The sequence below is a fragment of the Pangasianodon hypophthalmus genome, chromosome 6 (assembly GCF_027358585.1).
Source record: "Pangasianodon hypophthalmus isolate fPanHyp1 chromosome 6, fPanHyp1.pri, whole genome shotgun sequence".
Lineage (NCBI taxonomy): Eukaryota > Metazoa > Chordata > Actinopteri > Siluriformes > Pangasiidae > Pangasianodon > Pangasianodon hypophthalmus.
The window spans coordinates 27,106,764-27,128,811 of NC_069715.1; the positions used below are offsets into that span (position 1 = coordinate 27,106,764).

The window sequence follows — 22,048 nt, forward strand, 5'->3', positions numbered from 1 at the left end:
GTGTGTGATGATTTGTAGCTAACTGAACTAAAGGAATGAACTTCAGACACCAGATGTAGTATACTGCCTGATTGACTTTATGTATTTAGAGAAAATTGTGTTTGTTTAGTATGCATGTAGTATGTAGTATTACAATTTGAAATAAAATGACAATGTTTCACAAGACTGAATAGTGTCTGATGGATCAAATATGTTTGAATATACGTAAATATTAACATAATGAAATCCGCACATGGTCATTTTGCATAACTTGCCAAGAAAATGCCAAATTTGGGTTCATAGCTGTTCATATCAGTGTAGCTACAGAGAAAAAGGTTAATGAACTGCCAATCCACAAATGATAAATGGTAGATGACACATAATTAATTGTAGAATACAGAATGACGTCCACTGCATGTATAATTTAGCTTTATTCCCCTCCAACATCTTAAAAGTTGCTATGAAATGAGAGCTAATCATACATCCTTTGTAAAGGTGAGTCTTTAGGAAATTGTGTGTGTGTGTGTGTGTGTGTGTGTGTGTGTATTGTGCAATACTGCCAAAGTGTGTATAGAACTAGGGCAATTTTATGGTACCCAGTAAATATTTATTTATTTATTTATTTCAAATTTGTTCACTGCAATCAATCTAAATTAGAGTCATGAAAAGATTTGTGAATTCTAAAATAAAAATGGGGTAAAAATCTTGGACTTTTTTTTTTAAAAAACTTTTTTATGTATAGGAATTTAAAAGAAATGTATTTTCCGAGTCAGAGTAATGAGAATCACAAACAAAGTGTCATGTTGCAAGAGTTTATTATAAAAAGTTTATTATGGCGTGGAATCAGTAATTTATTCTCAGTTTAATAAAACATAAGTTTAACATAAGTGCATGGTAATTATATAAATGTGGACTGAATATACACATTAACTGATATGAATTAATGACTTCCTTATTATTAACTAGTCTTAATCTATAAAATCTAAAAACTAATCTATAATAACACATTTATAAATACAACTATGCTACATATTGCAAAAAAATTGTATCTTAGCAAGTGGAAATATCAGGTTATTCCATAACATATTATGGAAAAAAACATGAAAAAGTGACAAGATACTTGGCCATAATTTTATCATTGTCTTCTTCTTCTTCTTCTTCTTCTTCTTCTTCTTCTTCAGGTGTCATGTGTGTTTTGACAAAACATGGCTGATTGGCTGTAATTATAAATGACCCTTGTTTACAACCAAGTTGGTATTGTGTTACACACACTCTTGGCAGACTTGAGGTGTGAGTGTGACATTTGTGATTTAGCGTTGTGTGTGTGTGTGTGTGTGTGTATGTGTGTGTATGTGTGAATCAGATGGCCCATTCCACCACTCTCAGCCCATTCAGACCGGAGAGCTGTCAGATGGCCACTTTAATTAACCACTGTCTCCAAACAGGCCAGGCAGTGAGTGACTGGCACGACCTGGGCATGAGCCAGTCAGCTTTCTCAGCCAGATAAATTAGTTGTGGGGTGTAAAGAAGCGAGGATGGATGGGAGCTGATATCAATTACTACTTTCCCTCTCTGTGTATGAGATGGACGGAGAGGAGAAATAGTGTGGGGAAAGGTGAATGAAATACTGGAGCCTGGTAGGGTGTGTGTCAGACAGCCTCTATAGTATTATGCGTACGGGTGTGTGTGTGTGTGTGTGTGTGATATGGTGGATTCTGTGCAGCCTTAGCAGAGCTATCGAGTCCTAAGGGCAGAGAACTTACCCAAAAGTAAAGTGACTGCACATCTACAGCTCTATTTAAGTCCGTAAAAATTGTTGGAGGTGTTGTTTTGTTTTTATTTTGTATGTGTTTGTGTGTGTGTGTGTGTGTGTGTGTGTGTGTGTGTGTGTGTGGGAGAGAGAGCATGATTGTGTATCCTCAAAGAAGCTACATAAGTGTATGAAACAGAGGTCTTAGCAAGTCACATGACTCCAGCGCCTCGAGGAATAGCACCACATTCATCACACCCCGATGTCAGCAATTATCCATCATGAAAAGGTCTGTTGTGCTTTTGAAGGCATTAGAGCCCATTAGTAGGTTCTGTAGTAGCCACTCATCATCTCACGCCACGTGCGTGCCCAAGAGAGATGCCACCGATTTTAATATTTGGAATCTTCATCGGGATATAACAGCGATTTTTAAAAGTGGGGTCTGTGAAGCATAGCCAGGATATTTTATTATTATTATTATTATTATTATTATTGTGAAAATCACAACCTACTATTATCAAACTTATATTTATTATTGGGGGGCTTGTAGATATTAGGATAATGGACTGGTCACTTGAATTAAATGCTTTTAAACCCGTAATAGTATTAATAATTCTAACTCAGACCTAACATGTTCTTTATGGTGGAAAGTCCAGGAACATTCTGGCTCCAAAAATCTGTCTGAATACTGTAATATTGTGCACATTTATATAATAATCTTGATATTTGACTAGTAGTGACTAATAGAACTATGTTCATTTTTCACCATTTTCTCCCCAATTTGGTCAATTCCCACCAATTCCCACCCACATTCCAGCTCTCCCCATCACACTACATCTACCAACACATTAGAGATGTAACTGCATATGAACCAGAATTCACACTGAACAGATAATGTGTCCTAAATTAATATGAATACGGATACAAACAATAGGTGGAGTATTTATTTTTCTTCTTCTCCTTCTTCTTCTTCTTCTTCTTTTTCTTTTTGAAAACTTGCCATCTTCAGGGACTTGAATATAAAACAAAAAAGTCACACAAACATGAGGTTTTTCTTTCATGTGGAGCTTTGAAGCGCAGCTTGCTGAAGTTTGAGGCAGGGTTGCCAGGTTTCAGCAAAATTCCCACCCAAACTTCAGTACTGACTATTTTTTTTTTAAACACAAATTGTGTCTTACATGTTTATTTTATTACTTCTTACTTACTTAGTAATGAAAAAAAAAGATTTCCAAACAATACTTTTCCTGCAACAACAATAACAAAAAAAAAGAAAGTTACAGAAAGATTTTTGTATGCCAGTAAAGAAGGCTTTACTGGACTTTTCAGACAAAACAACATAATGAAGGCTGAAAAAAACAGAAGCAAGTGTGACAGGCAGAGTCTCCAGAAGAAAGCGGATTCTCCAAGATTCTCAGGAAAACTTACCAGCTAATTTCCTAACTTCTTCCACATGAGAATACTGATGCATCTTAAAAAGCAAAGTTTGTTGCTCTTTATTAAAAAAAAATATATATAATAGAATGATTTCAATACCTTCTTCTTTCGTGAAAGGCATTCTTAAAGGCTATCTGAAAAAAACATATATATATATATATATATATATATATATATATGTATGTATAGAGAGAGAAAGAGAGAGAGAGAGAGAGAGAGAGAGAGAGAGAGTTATATATAGAGATATAGATATAAATTTTGGAAGGCATTTTGCTAAAAAGTGTTAATTTCCCCTATGTGTATATATATATATATATATATATATATATATATATATATATATATATATATATATGAAAAATTTCATTACTTTTGTAGGCATTTTTGCTTTGTAGCATTTCTTTGCATGTGCCTAAGACTATTGCGCAGTACTGTACATCTCAAAAACCACACAAAAAATTATTCCAAAATATTCAGACATATGAAAAGTCAGTCTTCTCAGCGGAAACAAGTTAACAGTGGTGCACATTTCTAATTTGCAGTATATGTTTGTAATACGTAGATATAATACAGGGAACCTGGCAACTCTGATCAAGTCAAAAAAAGAGCATGTTCATTAACATGATGTTAATAGGACATGCATTATTTGGTTTTAGCCGAACTAACTTACTTACCTACTGACTTACTGAAATGAAACAAAAATAAAACCATATTTTTACTATATTTGCATGTGATACTTTTGCATATTTACTGCAAAAGTTCAAAGGTGACAAAAATGCCAGCAAACTGCATTAATTGTTCTTTAAAGGTTAACGTAACAATAGTACCTTACACAGTGTGGATAGTTGGGATTATCAACAATTATTACCAACAATTAATTATATATTTACAATAAATAATTTAGCTGCCATTCCTTTGCAGATGATGGAGATGTTGTAGAACAATAGTATAAAAATAAAAATAAAATGTTCATTGAAGATTGCATATGCCATATTACAATATGTCTTATAAATATTTCATTTGGGAAAGCTCTTGAAGTAAATGGCTCTGGTCATGTGATCAGTTACACCACCCAAATATTCATGAGAAACTCTTTTAGAGATGTACGACCTCAAAATAAAAATTCAGACCGTGAGATTCAACAGGTGACGGAGAAAATAAAATGTTTCTGTGACATTATGAAAAAAATATAAGTTTAAATTCAGCAAACAAAGCTACTGTCAAGAAAAAAAAAACAAAAACAAAAACAAATTCTCAGGGAAAATGGCACCTCGTTTTCTTGAGGAGGGACGGCAGCATGGCAGAGTGAGCTGGCACAAACACGAGTTCAGGAAATGAAGCCGTCGTAAGACAGCATAATCCGGCGACGGAGCGTCATCGCCAGCACGGATACTGCATCTCATTCTCGCTTCAGCTGCAGATGAGTCACGAGTTGTGTATTTTTGCCTTGGATTATCTCAGCCAGCAGTTGAGAGAGGAATGAAGATCCAAGATTTTTAAATGAAGTAGGCTAACCAGAGTTCTGGACACAAGTGCTTCAATTCATTTCTGTCCATCACCCGCGCACTTTGTGAGTCTAATAAAGATTCCTTGATGTCCTTTAGAACGGCATTGCCCTTTCCCTTCTTTATTCTCCTAAGAATGATTCTTATCAGAGTCAGTTTTGACAAAGTCTGGCACTTCTCTTTTCTTTCTCCCTTTTATCAGGCTGCTCTGATTCCTTTTCTTTGATACGAGAAAAAAGACCAAAAGTGTATAGGTGCTTAATAGGGTTGTAACACAATGCCGTTATCTGCATCCGTATCTGTTTAGTGCTCAAAATATTCAGATTTGTTTTTGTGGAAGTGGGCGTGGCCTTAGAACCCTAGAAAACACTGAAAAAAAAAAAGGTCAGCTGGAAAAATTTAAATTCACAGATTACAACAACGAGTAAGTTTTTGCAGGACGTAACTTTATTCAACTCCTAAACCGGACGCTCCGTGGAACTATCTGGAAAATGTTCTATCTTCTGTCAGCTGTGAGTAAGAACGCTATCAGCAATTCAAAACAACAATGCCTTTCCCAAATCAAGAAACTGTCTATAATCTAATCTAATATTATTTTACCACATTTACTGCAATTTTAGGTTTTTGTACATTCCAAAAAGATCACAAAAGTACACTAGACCTGTGCACTCACAGCGCTTCTGCAACGAGTCAAAACGAGAGATTCCTTCACACAGCATTTCATTATAAAGCCTGTATTATTTTCTTTTAATAATGAGAGAAAACGATCATTCCGAAATAACAAAAAAAGTGTAAAAAAAAACATGAAATTACAAGCTTTACACTATACAGAGTGTCTCAAAAGCCTCCATACATAGGGGACTGTGTTTGTCAGCACCACGTCGCTTGTGCCCTCGTCAGTGGATGTTCGTGGACGTCCACTTCTCGGTTGGTCCTCAACACTTCCAGTTTTTTTGAATTTGTTAGTAAGTTTGGCAACAATGTTGTGTTTGATGTGCTTGACATGTTTCCTGTTAAAGTCCATCGCAACCTTGCGACAGTTTCCCGATCCAGCCATGAGAATGATTTCAATACCTTCTTCTTTCGTGAAAGGCATTCTTAAAGGCTATCTGAAAAAAACAACAACAAACAAACATATATATATATATATATATATATATATATATATAGAGAGAGAGAGAGAGAGAGAAAGAGAGAGAGAGAGAGAGTTATATATAGAGATATAGATATAAATTTTGGAAGGCATTTTGCTAAAAAGTGTATATATATATATATATATCATAAGTGTATATATATATATATATATATATATATATATATATATATATATATATATATATATATATATATACACATATATATGTATATACACACATATATATGGAGATTTTTGGGACACTCTGCATTTGATGAATGAATGAATGAAATGATTATCTTTTTGGAGAGCAGTGCGCTCGGCCACCCACCCAGAGATCACGGCCGGGAGGATTTTAACTCACAATCTTTCGACGAAAGGACAAAAGCTAAAACTTATCATCTTTTCCTTTTCATATCATCATCCTTTATTAATGAACTAGAATTTAAAGAAGTTTTTCATAACCAGTAAATGACTATTGGTTCAGGATTTTCATCCGAACTTGTATATAATCAGAAAAAAAAGGTTCGAAAGAGCGCAAACCTTATTATTCGGTCCGAACTTTCCAATACTATCAGCGAATGATTAGTCTGTTAGCTGGGATTGTAATGCTGAAGCATAGATCAGCCGTAGACGTCGTTAATCAGCTCCAGCAGTGTGATGGCTGAGCGGAGAGCACTTTGAGCAGAGAGGCAGACGAGCGAATGTGGATAGTAAATCAGCTGCGCACTTTCCTGTCCTCTGTCTGACATTTGAGTCCCCAGTGCATCCTCCTCCCATCAACAACTTTCAGATTGGTCTACCCCTCTCCCAGTTCTCCGTCTCCCCCTCTCTCGGCTGACCTTGTCCTCCCCTGCGTCTCTGCAAGAAAAGATGAGTCTCCATTATCTATGATTGGAGATGGCCATTATCTAAACACAATCTATGAGGCAAGTCTCACATCACAGACGAGGCTTCCTTCTGGGGCACGCCATCATTACGTCGCGCAGAGAGCTGGAGAAGAAAGTTCAGCCATTGTTTCCTCAGATGAACTCCAGGGTTCTGTTGTTCTCTTCCTGCTTCTAGTTTACTGATAATGTAAACCTTTGAAAGTCACAGTTAGTGCTGAAATAATTGAGTATTAAATAATTCACATTTCTCACCTGTGGCACTAACGCAAGTGTAAACCTTCAGCACTCTTATAAATTCGCTCTGACATCTTAAAGAGGTTCTGTGTAGAACGTCTCCATCAGAAACGCTTCCAGTGAGAACCTCTTCAGAAAGCTAGAACTCTTCTCCCACACAGAACTCCTGCTTCTTCTTTCATCCTCTTTTTCTTCTTTCTGTCATGATTCTCACCACTTCCTGTTTTCCATTATTTCTCCATCTTGTCTCCATCTTCTTCACTCTTTCTTCCCTTTCTTTCTTTCTTTCTTTCTTTCTTTCTTTCTTATTTATTTTTGTCATGATCACTTTTTCTTTCCTCCCTTTTATTCTTCCTTCCTCATTTCTTTTTCTTTCTTTCTTTCTTTCTTTCTTTCTATTTCTTATTTATTTTTGTCATGATTACTTTTTCTTTCCTCCCTCCCTTTCTTTCTTTCTTTCTTTCTTTCTTCTTTTTGTCATGATTACTTTTTCTTTCTTCCCTTCTGTTTTTTCTTCCTCTTTCTTTCTTTCTTTCTTTCTTTCTTATTTTTGTCATGATAACTTTTTCTTTCCTTTCTTTCTTTCTTTCTTTCTTATTTATTTTTGTCATGATTACTTTTTCTTTCCTCCCTTTTATTCTTCCTTCCTCATTTCTTTTTCTTTCTTTCTTTCTTTCTTTCTTTTTTCTGTTTGTGATTATGTTTTCTTTCTTCCCTTCTTTTTTCCTTCCTTTCTTTCTTTCTTTCTTTCTTTCTTTGACTAACATTAATCCAAAGTGTTTGGCTGAATACATTTGCCATCACTTTGACAAGAGTAAAACCTGTTTCATGTTATTAGTGATCCTGCTCTCTCTCCACTCTCAGACAGTGAGTCTGTCCATTGTTGCCCCATTTCACCTCTGAAACAAAACGCTCCCTCTGCGAGACAGAATCTGACAGCGGCTCAAGCTGTCCTGGGCGTCTCAGTCTCCCTCACCTCAGGCAGCCATGTGCACTGAAGGCTTCTGGGTAAAAGCTGAATGACCACACGGGATTCACTGCCTGTGTGCAACTTTCTCCCAGCGAGAGATCTTCTCCGCTCATCATGTAAATGAGGAACTCTAACTGAGTCCCAGAGATAAAAGTCAAAGGAGAACCAAATATCACCTTTCATGTTCCTCTGCAAGCATTTTTTTTTCAATCTCTGCCTCCCGAAGCAATAATTTAGGCTCCCGGAGCAATAATAATTTAGAGTTTGCTCGGCATTAATTTAAATTGCCTTACAGGAGAGTGTGTGTGTGTGTGTGTGTGTGTGTGTGTGTGTGTATGAAACGCAATCACTGAGCAATTTCAGCTCACGTCGTAATGGACAAAAGTTCACACATGTGACCGAAGTAGAGGAAGCAACTGCTTTTTTCCTGGTTTACATTTTAGAGGTTTTACTTTATTTTCCTCTCCAAGACCCTAAATAATGACACTGCTCCTGATTGACCACTTCACACACACACACACACACAAACACACGCTCACACACGTTAATGCTAATGCTAATAACCGTAAACTCATTAAACAGCAGAAATAAACAGCAGTATTAGTTTGGATGGACTCATTAAAGTTACAGTTAATGCACTAATGAACATTAATTACTGATAGAAACGCTGAGGCTTGTAGTGCAGTGATTTTATTTAACATCAAATAAAGAGCTTTATTCAAAACCTGTCACACAAACAGGAGAAGGTTTATCAGAGATTCTCTCTCTCTCTCTCTCTCTCTCTCTCTCTCTCTCTTTCCTTTGTACTTTCTTTCTTTCTTTCCTTTTTCCTTTGTACTTTCTTTCTTTCTTTCTTTTTTCTTTCTTTCCTTTTGCCCTTCCTTACTTTGTCCCTGCCTCCTCTTTCTTTCTTTCTTTCTTTCTTTCTTTCTAACTTCCTTCTGTCCTTACTTATTCCCTCCTTGCTCTATCCTATTCTTTCTTTCTTTCTTTCTTTCTTTCTTTCTAACTTCCTTCTGTCCTTACTTACTCCCTCCCTGCTATATCCTATTTTTCTTTCTTTCTTTCTTTCTTTCTTTCCTTTTGCCCTTCCTTACTTTGTCCCTGCCTCCTCTTTCTTTCTTTCTTTCTTTCTTTTCCCCCCTAACTTTCTTCTGTCATTACTTACTCCCTCTCTCTTCCATCCTACTTTTTCTTTCTTTCTGCAGTTGTAAACATCATGTAGAACTCCACTCAGTCGTCACTTTAAGAAGAGTTTTGCTTTTTCCTCGCAGGACATGGACATGGTTTTGATGGACAGCTCTGGCAACCAATAGACGTACTAATGAAAAAAATGATTTCTACTTGGTCATTTAGTCGTCAGCTGCTAGAAGTAGGCAGAGTAGTAAACCCACATTCCACATACAACAACAAAGACGTGAAACCGGCGAAATGAAGAGATAGGCTATGTGATTTTCATCTAACAGTGACGTTATGAGGATCGTCCTCAGGGAACATCGCTTCAGATGTGCAAACCTGACTAGAAATTTGCAATTCATAAAATTACGACCTCGTTGTTGTATTTACACATGATTAGTTTTGACAGGAAAATAACTCCATATTTACTTACGTAGGTTTATTCAACTACTCAATCTTTTTCCCTTTGATGCAGGAGAAAGGAGGGAGAAAAAAAAGCTTCAGAATTCTGCCTAAAAGAAGAGTAGCGCTTTATTCCACTGAGAGAAGCATCAATCTTGACAGCATATGGCGTGTGTGTGAAATCCATTAATTTTTAATATAGTGAGCTGGAATGAAAAGGCTGCCTGAGACAAGCAATTGTCAGATGTCACTAGTGTTTTGACAGCTTTTTTGATCCGCCTTTGTGTTATTTGCATTTGCGGAATGAGGGCCGTCCACTCGCAGCGGCCCGCTCGGACTGACAGCCGTTTATTTTCCAGACAATTTCCTCTGCTTTCCGTCGGAGAGGAGCGAGAGAAAGAGCGAGGGGAGGGTGAGAACTGTGCACAAGTACTTGTGTGTGCATTCACGAGCCAACTTTAGTCAAAGTTAAAAGCAACAAGTCAAAGTTACAAGTGCTGCACTTCACACACTTAATGTCCTCTCTTTTCCGCTCTTATATTCGACTGCATATGGGAAGAGGAAGCTCTTAATACAAAGGATGTGAAGTGTGCTCGGTGAGGAAAGGTCGTATTATTAATCTGCAACACTATTAAATGCTTTAAGCCTTGCCGTATTTTACGCTCGATGAACGTGCGAAGCTCTTGTATGGTGCTCTCGGTCGCTGTTGATTTAAATATGTGTTTAGAAGTCATGCTCAGACGAAGGCTAAGCAGCACTTTGTTTTGAGAGGCTTTTAGAAGTCGAAAGTCCAGAGACAGGGAAAATAAGACACATGAAAAAACCCTCAAATCCACTGGAGTAGCTTGGGATGCTGTTGAGATGCTAATCAATTAAAATTCATCTTATAGCCTGAGTCTCAGTGAATCTCAGTATCTACACATTTGTCCAATTTTCTGGCATTGCACAAAGCATGGATAGAAAGAGAGAAGAAAAGAGAGAGATGAATTACAACCATGAGGTCTGGCTGCAAAACGATAGTAAAGTACAAATACAATTTTTTTCCTCTCTGTCCATCCCTGAGGAAAGCGCTGAGGAATACTTGTACGTTTCCACCAGGGGGTGATTTATTATTTTTTTGTGCTTTCGCTAACACATTGGAAATGTTCCTATGTTGTTCTCCTGGCTAGTTAATTAGCCTTGTAAAGCTGACATTAGGTCTGCAAAAGACTCCCGATGGAGGTGTGAGTGTGTGTCCCTTAACACCAGAGTGTCATGGAGCACAAGCCAGAATGAGAGAGAGGAACACACACAAGGTGGTTTTTTCCATTGCACAAAGAGCCAGCCACCTGTTGCACAAGCTGAATGTAAGTCGGGGTGTAAAGTCAGTCATAAAGCATATACTGAGAGGGGTGGAATTTCGGTTGCCGACACTTAAAGTACTAGTATTGCGTAAAGTGATTGTAGATCAAAAGTATGTCAGATAGAATGATGCATTTCACCATCACCAGCCAATCAGAAACACGATCTGACACAAACAGAAAAGACTACATTCATTTCTTTTTCATTTTATCATTATTGCCCTGTTAGAAAACCATGTAGCAAAATGTGTTAGGATCTGATGAGACCAAAGTAGAACTTTTTGGACACAATTCTGAAAGATATGTTTGGCACAAAAACAAGACAACTTATCACGCAAAGAAGACCATTCCCATACTGAAGCATGGTGGTGGCAGCATCGTGCTATAGGGATGCTTCTTTTCAGCTGGGACTGGAGCTTTAGTCAATAAAGAGGGAATTGTGGATAGCTCCAAATACCACAAAACCTGCAGGTGTCTCTCAGACAGAAAAATTTCATCTTCCAGCATGATAATAACCCAAAGCACAAATCCAAGTCAACAAAGTAATGGCTTTAGAGAATCAACGTTTTGGAATGGTCCAGTTAGAGCTCAGATCAGATTCCTATCAAAAACCTGTGGAATGGCTTGAAGAGTGCTGTTTACAGGAGCTCCCCTTACAATCTTATAGATCTGGAGCATTTTTGCAAGGAAAAGTGGAATAAAATTGTCAAATGAAGTTGGTCGAGACCCAAAATTAACCCAATAAAGAGTTCTGTATTACAAGTAAAAAGTGCTTTAAGAAAATATTAGTTACATGTGCACACTTGTACAACTCCGTTATTAAAAATTGATAATTTTTTTTTTTCTTCCTAAAACATTTCTGTTTGTTTTTTACTTGAATTTTATTGGCTGCTATATCACCTCAAAGGTGGAAAAAGATCAGACGTGATTTATCTTGGTTTCTTTTTCTTTTCTTTTTTTTTTTTTTTTACATTGCATACATCTTCAAATTGAACAGGGATGTGTAGACTTTTTATATCCTCTGTAGCTTTGTGTTGGGCCACATTACCACGTTATTGATTCTTTTCCTACAGCACACCTCACCGTGTTTGATTCATCTTATAGCAATTTTTCAATCACTGTATTGTTTTATTGTTTATTATATTTATTAGAGAATGACATTGTGTACATCTTAGCCATTTCTGGTCACATTTATCGTTGTGTTCCTATCACTCACATTAGAGCAGCTGTAAACATGTGTTCTCTCTCCAGCCTGTCTCATTTTTCTCATGAAGATTTTTTACAGAACAACTTTTTGTTTTCTAAAATACTACTGAATTTTGCATAAACACTTTTTTTTCACATGATGTGTTTGGATTCTGCAGAGGTTTTATCTGAGCTGATGTCCTTACAGTGTTGAACTGATTGTGTCATATTCTCATCATAAAGCAAATATTATTTTATGTCCATTATAGTGTGGATTTTTAGTGTGAATTAGCTCTTATTTGAGTCAGATTTCGAAAGTGCAGTGGAAAAATACCCAGAAAGAGAAAGAGGGAGATTGTGTCAGCTTATCTGTAATTTTTTATCTACCATTTAAAAGATGTAAAAACACACACACACACACACACACGCACTCATTTGATGCTAGCTGCCTAGCTAATGAGAACTGTGCCAACACTGGTTTGCTTCACATAGCCTCAGCTCGAATCATTATTTCTGACCACACACACACACAGACACACACATAGAGAGACACACACACACACACACACACACTTTTCTGGCCTGCTTGCCCACCCAAGTGATGCAGCTCCCCTGGGTTTATCTCATTCCTTGACACCTACACACCGTTTCTGTAATGAGCCTTTCTCCACACAGATGCACATTTATTAAACAGATGCCCATTTGTGATGACAGGTACGCGTGTGTGTGCGTGTGTGTTTGGGCGTCCAAGCAATCATGCACCTTGCGCATCTCATTTGAACTTTAAACGTGCGAGACGGGTGGTGAGATCTCACTTCACACAAACAGAAAACCCAGCCCAGTGCTTTATTTAGCTCTCTCTCTCTCTCTCTCTCTCTCTCTGTGTATGTGTGTGTTTCCATTCAATGTCTGCGAGATCCAAGAAGACTGTCTCAATGCTTCAAAAAATCTTTTTAATCCTGAGATACCTTTGTTTTTCCATGATTGAATCAATTTCAATGTTGGATAATGGACAGTAAGAATAAAACAAAACAAAACACACAAACATACAAAAAAAAAAAAACATGAACAGAGAAGGAATGATAGGAAAAACAATTGTACAACCCAATATTGTGATTTTAATTTAATTTATGTATATTTTCATGTAAAAAAAAGTATGCAATTAATACATTTGTTATTTATTCTATAATATTTTTATATTGTTTATTTGTTTTAGATTTCTAGTGGCTCTGGTGGGTCTAAGATTTTTCATTTTTTATTTAAATTATTTACAGTGTTAAAAGTTAAAAGTTTATTTTTTAAAGGTTTTGAGATCGTATGCCTATTTGCCAGTTTGACAGGTCACTTGAAATAAACTGATTTAATCCATCCTCTAATGTACTTCATTTCCCATCAGCCCCATTCAATCACATGACCCTGTCACATGCCTTTCTGATTACTCTCACCTGTTTTGTATTTCCCTTTTCAGTGTCCCTATACAAGTTCTGAGTGTTCAGCATATAGTTGCTCAGCTTTTGTTGTGTAGAATTTCTTGCTGCCTGTAGTAAGTTGTGTGATTCTTGCCACTTTTCCCCAGCTCTTGTTTTATTGTGTTTAGTTAGTTTTGTTTGTCTTTTATTTCATTAAAATCCTACACTTCCATCCATATCTATTATCTGACACCTAAATTCTATGGATTAGAAGTAAATATGTACCGCAGGGGTTGGTGGGATTTATTGTATAATTAAAGGAGTTCCTGGCTACGAAGAAGTTTTATAACCCCTGATCTATGATAACTTCGAACACAGTATCTGTTTCTCATTTTCATTAAAAGAATGCACTATAGCTATATAACATCGTGTTTCATTTACTTATCATGGCAAACTTTTACACCAGAATATACATAATAATTACATTTCCATGTACGTAGATTATATTGAATTCATATCTAATAGTTGTGAAATCTCCCTTTGGATAGGAACATTCACGTTATTTGGATCCAAACCCTTGCAGTAGGATCTAGAAGCATTCGTTTTGCAAATCTGTGCCTCCCCTTTTCAGTTAGGATGGCTAATAAGGAAAAAAAAAAAAAACAACAACTTTGGATCAGATATCACAGCAGATATCGAGCTATAACCTGGAATTTGACACTTCATGGAAGTGTGATTCATCAGTGAAAGGAACAAACAAGAGAGCAGTATCAGAGTACATGTAAACAACATTCTCTCTCTCTCTCTCTCTCTCTCTTTCTGTCTGTCAGTTAAATGACTCATGTCATCCTACAGCAGACTTTGCTGTGTTTCTCCAAGTTCTCTGCTGCACTCTTTCCTCACTTCATTCCACAGCGTATGAGAGCTTTGGTGCATAATTTAAAATAATTGTGTAGTTGTATAGTGCAGGAAAGAAGTGTTTTTTGAATTTGTTTAATGCAATGAAATACAGACACTGTAAAATACCTGGACTTAAAAGATTCAGTATCTGGCTTTAGTTTGGATGATACCGGGGCAAGAAGAACAAGAACAATATAGCTGAAGCAGCAATTTGTGGGCCCAAGCACCAATGGTGCAGCAATGTCTGTTTGATGAGCCAGTACTGGCATGTGGATGTTATTGTGCCTTTTCACTGATAATACATGTGAACCTTGGGCCATAATATACAGTGGACTTGTCCTACACTTCCTGTTTGTGGGGCGTGATGTTAATTGATGGCCTTGCTATGGAAACGCCATTTAGGATATCAAAAAAATTCCTTCACAGTGTAGCATTATGGATATCTTGACCTCATGCTGACCAAATTAGGTTTGAATTGGATCAATTGCCTAGGAGGTTGGCTGACTTCTTGTTGGGTAGAGTTGATTGGATGGATGTGACTGTAAAAGTCTTAGGAAAACTCATATGTCTATCAAATTTGGTGCATGTTGGTGAAACTGGATGCTGTAAATAAGAAAAATGTTAATGGTGTCCTACTGGTTCTGACACCATAGGTAACACCTTTTATTTCCTCTGATTTTCCTACATTGTCAAACCATAAATAACTCATTGGTCCTGCTATGAGCTGAACATATGTTTAGTCATATTAATGCTTTATCATGTTTTAGAAATAATGCTGAAAAATCAATGCAGTAGGAATGAAGGATCCAATAAGAAACTATAAAGGGCCAACCTTTATATGGACAGAAACCCTATTACAGCTTAGGACTGTGATTGAATTCAGTATGGCATAACTGCAATGCACTGATGAAACTGAAATACAGTGCAACAGAGAATTATGTTCACTTCACTCATACAGCATGCTTCCATTCAGGAACTTTTTTAGGAACTCAGTGAATTGAGGTCCCTACTATTGAGGTGCTGTTGTTAGTTCCTGAGCCATAATTCTAGGAAACGTTTAAGTTCCTGGTCCTGCTTGCCATCCTGAATGTCACCAAGTAATCAAATGCAAATGCGACCGAACAATCATACCAAACATTTTTGAAAAATTCATGCAATTCACCAAGATGTCATTACTAAAATGTATTTTGATTTAACTAACACTAATACTGACTCTATCATACCAAAGAAAAAAAAATAAAGAACATAATTTCAATACCAGCCTGCTTTATTTTTCTTTTGTCACATGATGAAATTTTAATGCACATCATGCACTTTGTGTCACTTTTGTTACTTGACATATTGGTACTACTTGAAATACATGGTGCATGGAAACACAAACCAGGAACTGTGTAGCTCTCATTCAGAATAGTTCTGTAAGTATCTGTAAATTCCCCAAAAGATTCTGGAACTTTGGTGGAAATGCCTATTTATATCAGCTTTCCTTGCCACTATTCTCCAGTGTATCTTGTAAAACTTTAGCCTTGGGTTTGAACAAAGCTCAGAACTCAAGTTTCACTTTTGTTTCTTAACTCTTTTCATCACCTTTCTGCCTGACAATGAAGTCTCTCCTGACAGCACTTGTCGCTAAGTGTACACGTTCTTCCAGAAATAGTTCCATAAAGTCAGCTCTGTTTTTCAGAGAAGGTTATAAGCAGAGAATCATGATGATAAGCGGTGTATGTCTCCAAGTTTGGCTGTTATGTCAGCATACATGTATGAGGTGTGTGTGTGTGTGCGCGCACAATAAAACTCTTTACAAGAGTTAGGACAGTCAAGAAAAGTCTCCATTTCACATTCTAAACAGTTCTCCTTCTCTCCTGAGTTGACTTTTTCATAAGTCAAACCTATACTATATATAGAATTTTAATTCCATAATAAACTAAAAATGTCATCCCGTTCTCTCTATCTCTCTTTCTGTCTCTCTCAGAAGACCGGAAGCTCTTTGTGGGGATGTTGGGGAAGCAGCAGAGCGAGGAGGATGTGCGCAGGCTCTTTGAGACGTTTGGCCAGATTGAGGAGTGCACCGTGCTCCGGGGGCCTGATGGGGCCAGTAAGGGTCAGCACCTACACACCTCCCTCTCTCTACCCCATTCACCCTGACCACTCCTCCTCCGTCCACTCTGTTTCTCACTCCTCTGACTTGCTTTCTCGCTGTTATCCTATCATTACTCTCTGTCATTGGCTCTCTCAATACATCCCTGGTTTTGGGTGCATCACTTCAAGTACGACTCAAATCTCTGATTCCAGTACCAGGAACTTTTCATCTTTTCATCATTTTAGAATTTTTATTCTTGCTAATTGGCAATAATTATTGAAGGTGGCATAATGACACCAATTTTTTACTGTTTTGTACATAGTTTCTTTTAACTGTTGGACCATATGCATGTAATAATTACATCTAGAGCGCTAAAGGAGTATCTTGAGGGTGGGAAAAAAAAAAGTTACACATTAAATGAAAGCTGTTAATAATAAGTGCCAAAAAGATACATGTTCAACCTTCAGGCTGTTAAAAAAAATCTAAACTTGAATACTTACAATACTTCAAGAAATACTTCCTTTTTTATTTTCTCTAAATTTTGTAAATCTCTTTGTTAATAATACCACTATCAGTTGTCACCCAGGAGAGGATGGGTTCCCTTCTGAGTCTGGTTCCTCTCAAGATTTCATCCTCATATCATCTCAGGAAATATTTCCTTGCCCCTTTCACCTCTGTCTTGCTCATTAAGGATCTAAATCTACATTCAGATTTCTGTAAAGCTGCTTTGTGATGATATCTATTAGTAGAAGCACTATAAAAAAATTATACTGCTTCTACTAATACACTATACATACAATTGAATTGGAGTATCACATCCACCCCTCAGGTTCCTCGATATCTAAGCATTTATTCATCTTCAGTAACCACTTTATGCTGCTCAGGTTTGTGTTGAATTCGGAGCCTATCCCACGAATACGCCGTAGATCCGGGTTCAACCTTGAGCTTGGGTTAAAGTCTGCGTGGAAAAGTTTTGCGTGTTCTTCCCATGTCCACGTTCTCCGGTTTCCTCCCACCTCCCAAAAACATACCAGTAGGTGGACTGGTTACACTCAATTGCCCCTGGATGTGAATGTTTGTGCATGGTGCTCTATGATGTGATCTCATCCAGTGTGTATTCCCACCTCATGCCTAGTGTTCCCAGGATAGGCTCCGGATCCACCACAACTTTATTGTTATTGAAGATGGAATAATTAATGTTAGGAATTTGAAATGAAGCATTTCTTGGAATCCTTGTATACTTCTTGTGTGTTTATTATCCTGTTAATCTAAGCTTATGGCTTAAACGCAGAAAATGTATTTAAAATGGATGGTCTAGGGTTGATTGAAAAACTTCAGCCCTGAAAGCCCTATTTAGGGAAAAAAAAAAAAAAAAAACTGGCAACCATGAGAGCACAGTGTGTTCAGGTAGTTCAATAATCAGAATGGGCTAGCCAGATAATAAGTAAAGCACAGGAAGTTTTTAAAGGAAAAGGAAAAAGGAAACTTTACCCATATATCCACTGACATTTATTCACCAACACTAAACCTGATTGCTAAACAACATGCACAATTTAGTTCAATATGGTCATGAGAAGAGCAAATTAAGAGCACAAAACATAAAATCATGCTTATGTATTTGAGCTTGTGACTTTGGCCCTGTTCACATCTGGTATGAACATCTGATCACAAGCAGACACCCGGAACACATAACCATTCACACCTGCATTTTGAATGCATCTCTAGCGACTCTACTTGTGATCGAGTTTCATACATTATATCTGCTGGCGCAATGGTGTCACACGTCAGCTTTCTGCTGCATTCGTTTTCAAGCAGAAATGTCACGTGAAACCTATCTCATGTAACTGTACGAGCCGTTTCAAACATTTCGATGATGATGTCTGCTAATGAAACATGAACAGGAGATGAGACGACAAAGGAGATAAGGCAACTTGCTTCGTTTGCAGTCTTGCTGTGGGCGTCGTCTTTATCCATTAGCCTTGCTGTCAGTGTGATTTCCAAACAGTCTAGTGCAATGATACAGTCGATTAGATGGTCCTTCGTTGCTGTCCGGGAAGCATCGGGACGCTTTTGAGTTCACACTACAGATGTTTTATGTGATCATACTATGCGTCTCAGATCATTTCCAAAGGTGGTTTGAGTAATCAGATCAGACAGATTCACACCTGTACTTAACACTGTCCGATTATCATCAGATCACCCAGGACACATGGTAATGCCGAGTGTGAACAGGGCACTTGATATTATGACACAAAAAATCCTTCCGTGGTCTCTCTAGGGCTTCGTAGGAAATATAAGCTGACAAAAAGTTACTTTTTCTGAACCGAAATAAAAAGAGTTCTTGGCTTTGAACTCTGATTTTTACACCCTGCCTTTACTTCACACTGTCTGTGTGCCTTCGATGCTGTCCATGCACACGTTCTGTGAATAAAACAGTCCGGAAAAGTGTTCATCAAAAGTGAACCTTTCCTGTTAGGCTTTGTACCTTCATTGCATTTGCACCTTCGCCTCCTCTCCTCTCCATGCAGCCTATATGCGATCTACCTCTCACCGCCTTTCTCTCACTCAGAGTCTCTCTCTCTTTTTCACACCTATTCAGTCTTTCCCTCAGCAGACGCCTGCCTCTCACACCTTCGCTCTCACCTTCCCATTCTCTCTCCACACCTTCAGTTCTCCACTTTCTTAGTCCTACTAGTCCTACACTTAATACAAACACCTCCTACTCATTCTCTTCTTCCCTTCTCTCCATCCTACACCTGTGGAAAGAGGTTTTTTTTTGGTTGATTTGACACTTCCTCTGTCGTTATACAGGGGTGAGTTCCTGGCTTTCTGTCTTTCTGTTATTGTGATTACACTGGGATAAAGGCAATGGCTTCTTGCAATAAGTAAAGAATACATCACAAGCTGTTATAGGAAAATAATCAACAATGGAGTGATGTGATACGACGCCAAAGTTCCTATATAATAAATCCTGAAGTGTTTTATTCCTCCTCTACCACAGCAGTTTGCCAAAGAAGAATGACAGAATGACATAATGTAGTTTTTATCCATTTATAGTTACATGTAATGTTGTGGAATGATCATGAACATCCTGTTATCAATTACATCGCAGTCATTCCCTCTACAGCCTCTCTGTTTTCTTGCTCTCTCTCTCTCTCTCTTTTTTTTAGCTAATTATAAGGAAAAAATGCCGCTTATCACATAAATAATAAACCACAAACCACAAACGTCTCTGTCCTCAAGACTTTCCCATTGCGGTAAATTTAAATGAACACTCTTTCCTCAAAGCGCTGACATTGACTCTGACTGAAAACCTTTTTCATAAATGTTAAATAAACGTTCACCCGAGCAACGTTTGCACATTTCTTTCAGCAGCAAGGAGTCATGTCCAAAACAAGCGTTTGCATAGAATGCTGTCTTTTAAGATCACTTCATTTTTGAAGGCAATATACAGCATCTCCTACATTTCCCATAATCCAGTGCATCAACTTGGGCACAGCATCCAATCTGTAAAAAATGGCATCATAATATTCCAGTACAGTGGGAATGACAGTGCGGTTTGTGTATAAATATAACCTCATTAGCACACAAACATTTACAATTTACATCTTAATGATATTGCAGACACATTTTTTGCCAATTGGAAAGACTTTTTTTTTTCATTATCAACTCCTTTTGAGAATAATGCATGATTGAAATGTGTCAGTTTTGTAAAAGAGCACCCCCTCTTGGTGATTAATTTACACTTTTACCATATGATAAGCAGATTCAGCTCAAGTTCACACCAATTTCCTCCAGTGATTAATCGACATAACCTTCCTTTTCTGTGTCATTTATACTGTAACACAGTCAGTATCTGATTAACCATTCCAGCTTATCTTAAGCCAAATAAAAGTGGAATATTAAGAATGTGCGTTAAGAGTTGTTACGTCACTTTTTGTTCATTAATGTGTCTGGGAAAGCGAGAGACGTAACAAAACCAAAGAGACCAGACACCATTTTGATGCAAATGTATTGAAACAAAGAAAAAGACGCTTGCTACCAGAGAATTAGTGTCAAAATAATAAACAAAAGATCATTAACTGAGGCTTTTAACCGAAATTCTCTACTTCAACCAAAAACAAAAGAAAATAACATTGTACTGTCACCTTTCTCACTAGCTTAACAAAAACAGGAGAAAAGGCAGGAATCGTAAACGAAAAGACACTCACCCCTACAGCTTCCAGGCAGCGACAAATCCACTAATTACAGAGTGCAATTGTGATGTGTGACATCTATATCTGCATGTACATAGAAGGTGATATTCAAATATTTACATATGTACATTATAGGTGAGCACACAAGTTCATAAAGCTGGAATATAAAACTATATATACTCTCTCTGTCTCTCTCACTTCTCTCTCTCTCTCTATATATATATATATATATTCATAAAGCTGGAATATAAAACTATATATACTCTCTCTGTCTCTCTCACATCTCTCACCTCTCTCTCTCTCTCTCTCTCTATATATATATATATATATATATATATATATATATATATATATCTCGCTCTCTCGCTCTCTCTCTATATATATATATATATTCTTTTTGGATACCATATATATATATATATATATATATATATATATATATGTATATATATATATATATATATATATATATATATATATATATATATATATAGAGAGAGAGAGAGAGAGAGAGAGAGATATCTCTCTCTCTCTCTCTCTCTCTCTATATATATATATATATATATATATATATATATATATGGTATCCAAAAAGAATCCATACATAGGGGACTGGAGGGTGTTGTCTATTGCAACCTTGCGACAGCTTCCTGATCCAGCCATGACAATGATTTCAATATGCTCTTCATTTGTCAAAGGCATTCTTAAAGGCTATCTGAAAAAAATATATAATGTAATGTAATATAATGTAATATAATATAATATAATATAATATAATACAATTAGGAACAATTTTGAAAGACGTTTTGCTAAAAATTGTTAATTTCCCCTGTGTATGGAGACTTTTGGGACACGTGTAAGTTCCAATGCAAGCATGGAGCAAACAAGTACAAGGTTAGCATACAGCTAGGATATGTGTTGGCTATCAACAGGACTGATATTATGGGCTCAAATGTGCAGCCAATGTCTCCCTATTTATATTCATCTAAAGCGATGGCATCATTCCCAATCTACATATCCTTATGTCAGATCTGAATATCAAGTTAGCTATTGCTAATTAAACAAACTGCTAATTATGCAATTGCAAATTAAATATAAGTGAAGTGTATTTATGTTCTGTATGGCACAGAACCAACAACCTGATCAAAGCATGACATTCGGTGAATTAGAAAAGTGCACTTGTCTTGCAAGCTAGCAATTAAAACATCATCTTTAGCCAGACTGACCTTTTGTACAGTCGGGTTTGTCAAACCTAGCCTAGCTGAGGCGACATTATTAAGTGAATGAAACATTTCTGTATTGTTTAACTGAAATATATTTATGTTCGATGGCACGTATCCAACAACTAGATCAGATACATTCACTGTGTTAGAAAAGTGCACTTAGCTAGCAGGTTAGCAAACAAAACATTTTTAAAGAGACTGACAGTTTTTACAGCCAGGTTTGATAAACTTAGCCTATAGCCG

The 22,048-nt window shown here is 36.9% G+C and overlaps 1 protein-coding gene across 4 annotated transcripts in view; it reads left to right on the plus strand.

The window, feature by feature from the left end:
* The window catches only part of celf6 (CUGBP Elav-like family member 6), a 150,348-nt gene that overhangs the window by 89,125 nt on the left and 39,175 nt on the right, over positions 1–22,048 (plus strand). For 2 of the 4 annotated variants that reach the window (XM_034304949.2, XM_034304945.2), the window contains exon 4: positions 16,279–16,407. In XM_034304949.2, coding sequence (XP_034160840.2) covers positions 16,279–16,407 — 129 coding nt within the window. The remainder of the gene's footprint in view (positions 1–16,278; positions 16,408–22,048) is intronic. The other 2 variants (XM_034304952.2, XM_034304948.2) reach the window with 2 other exon arrangements.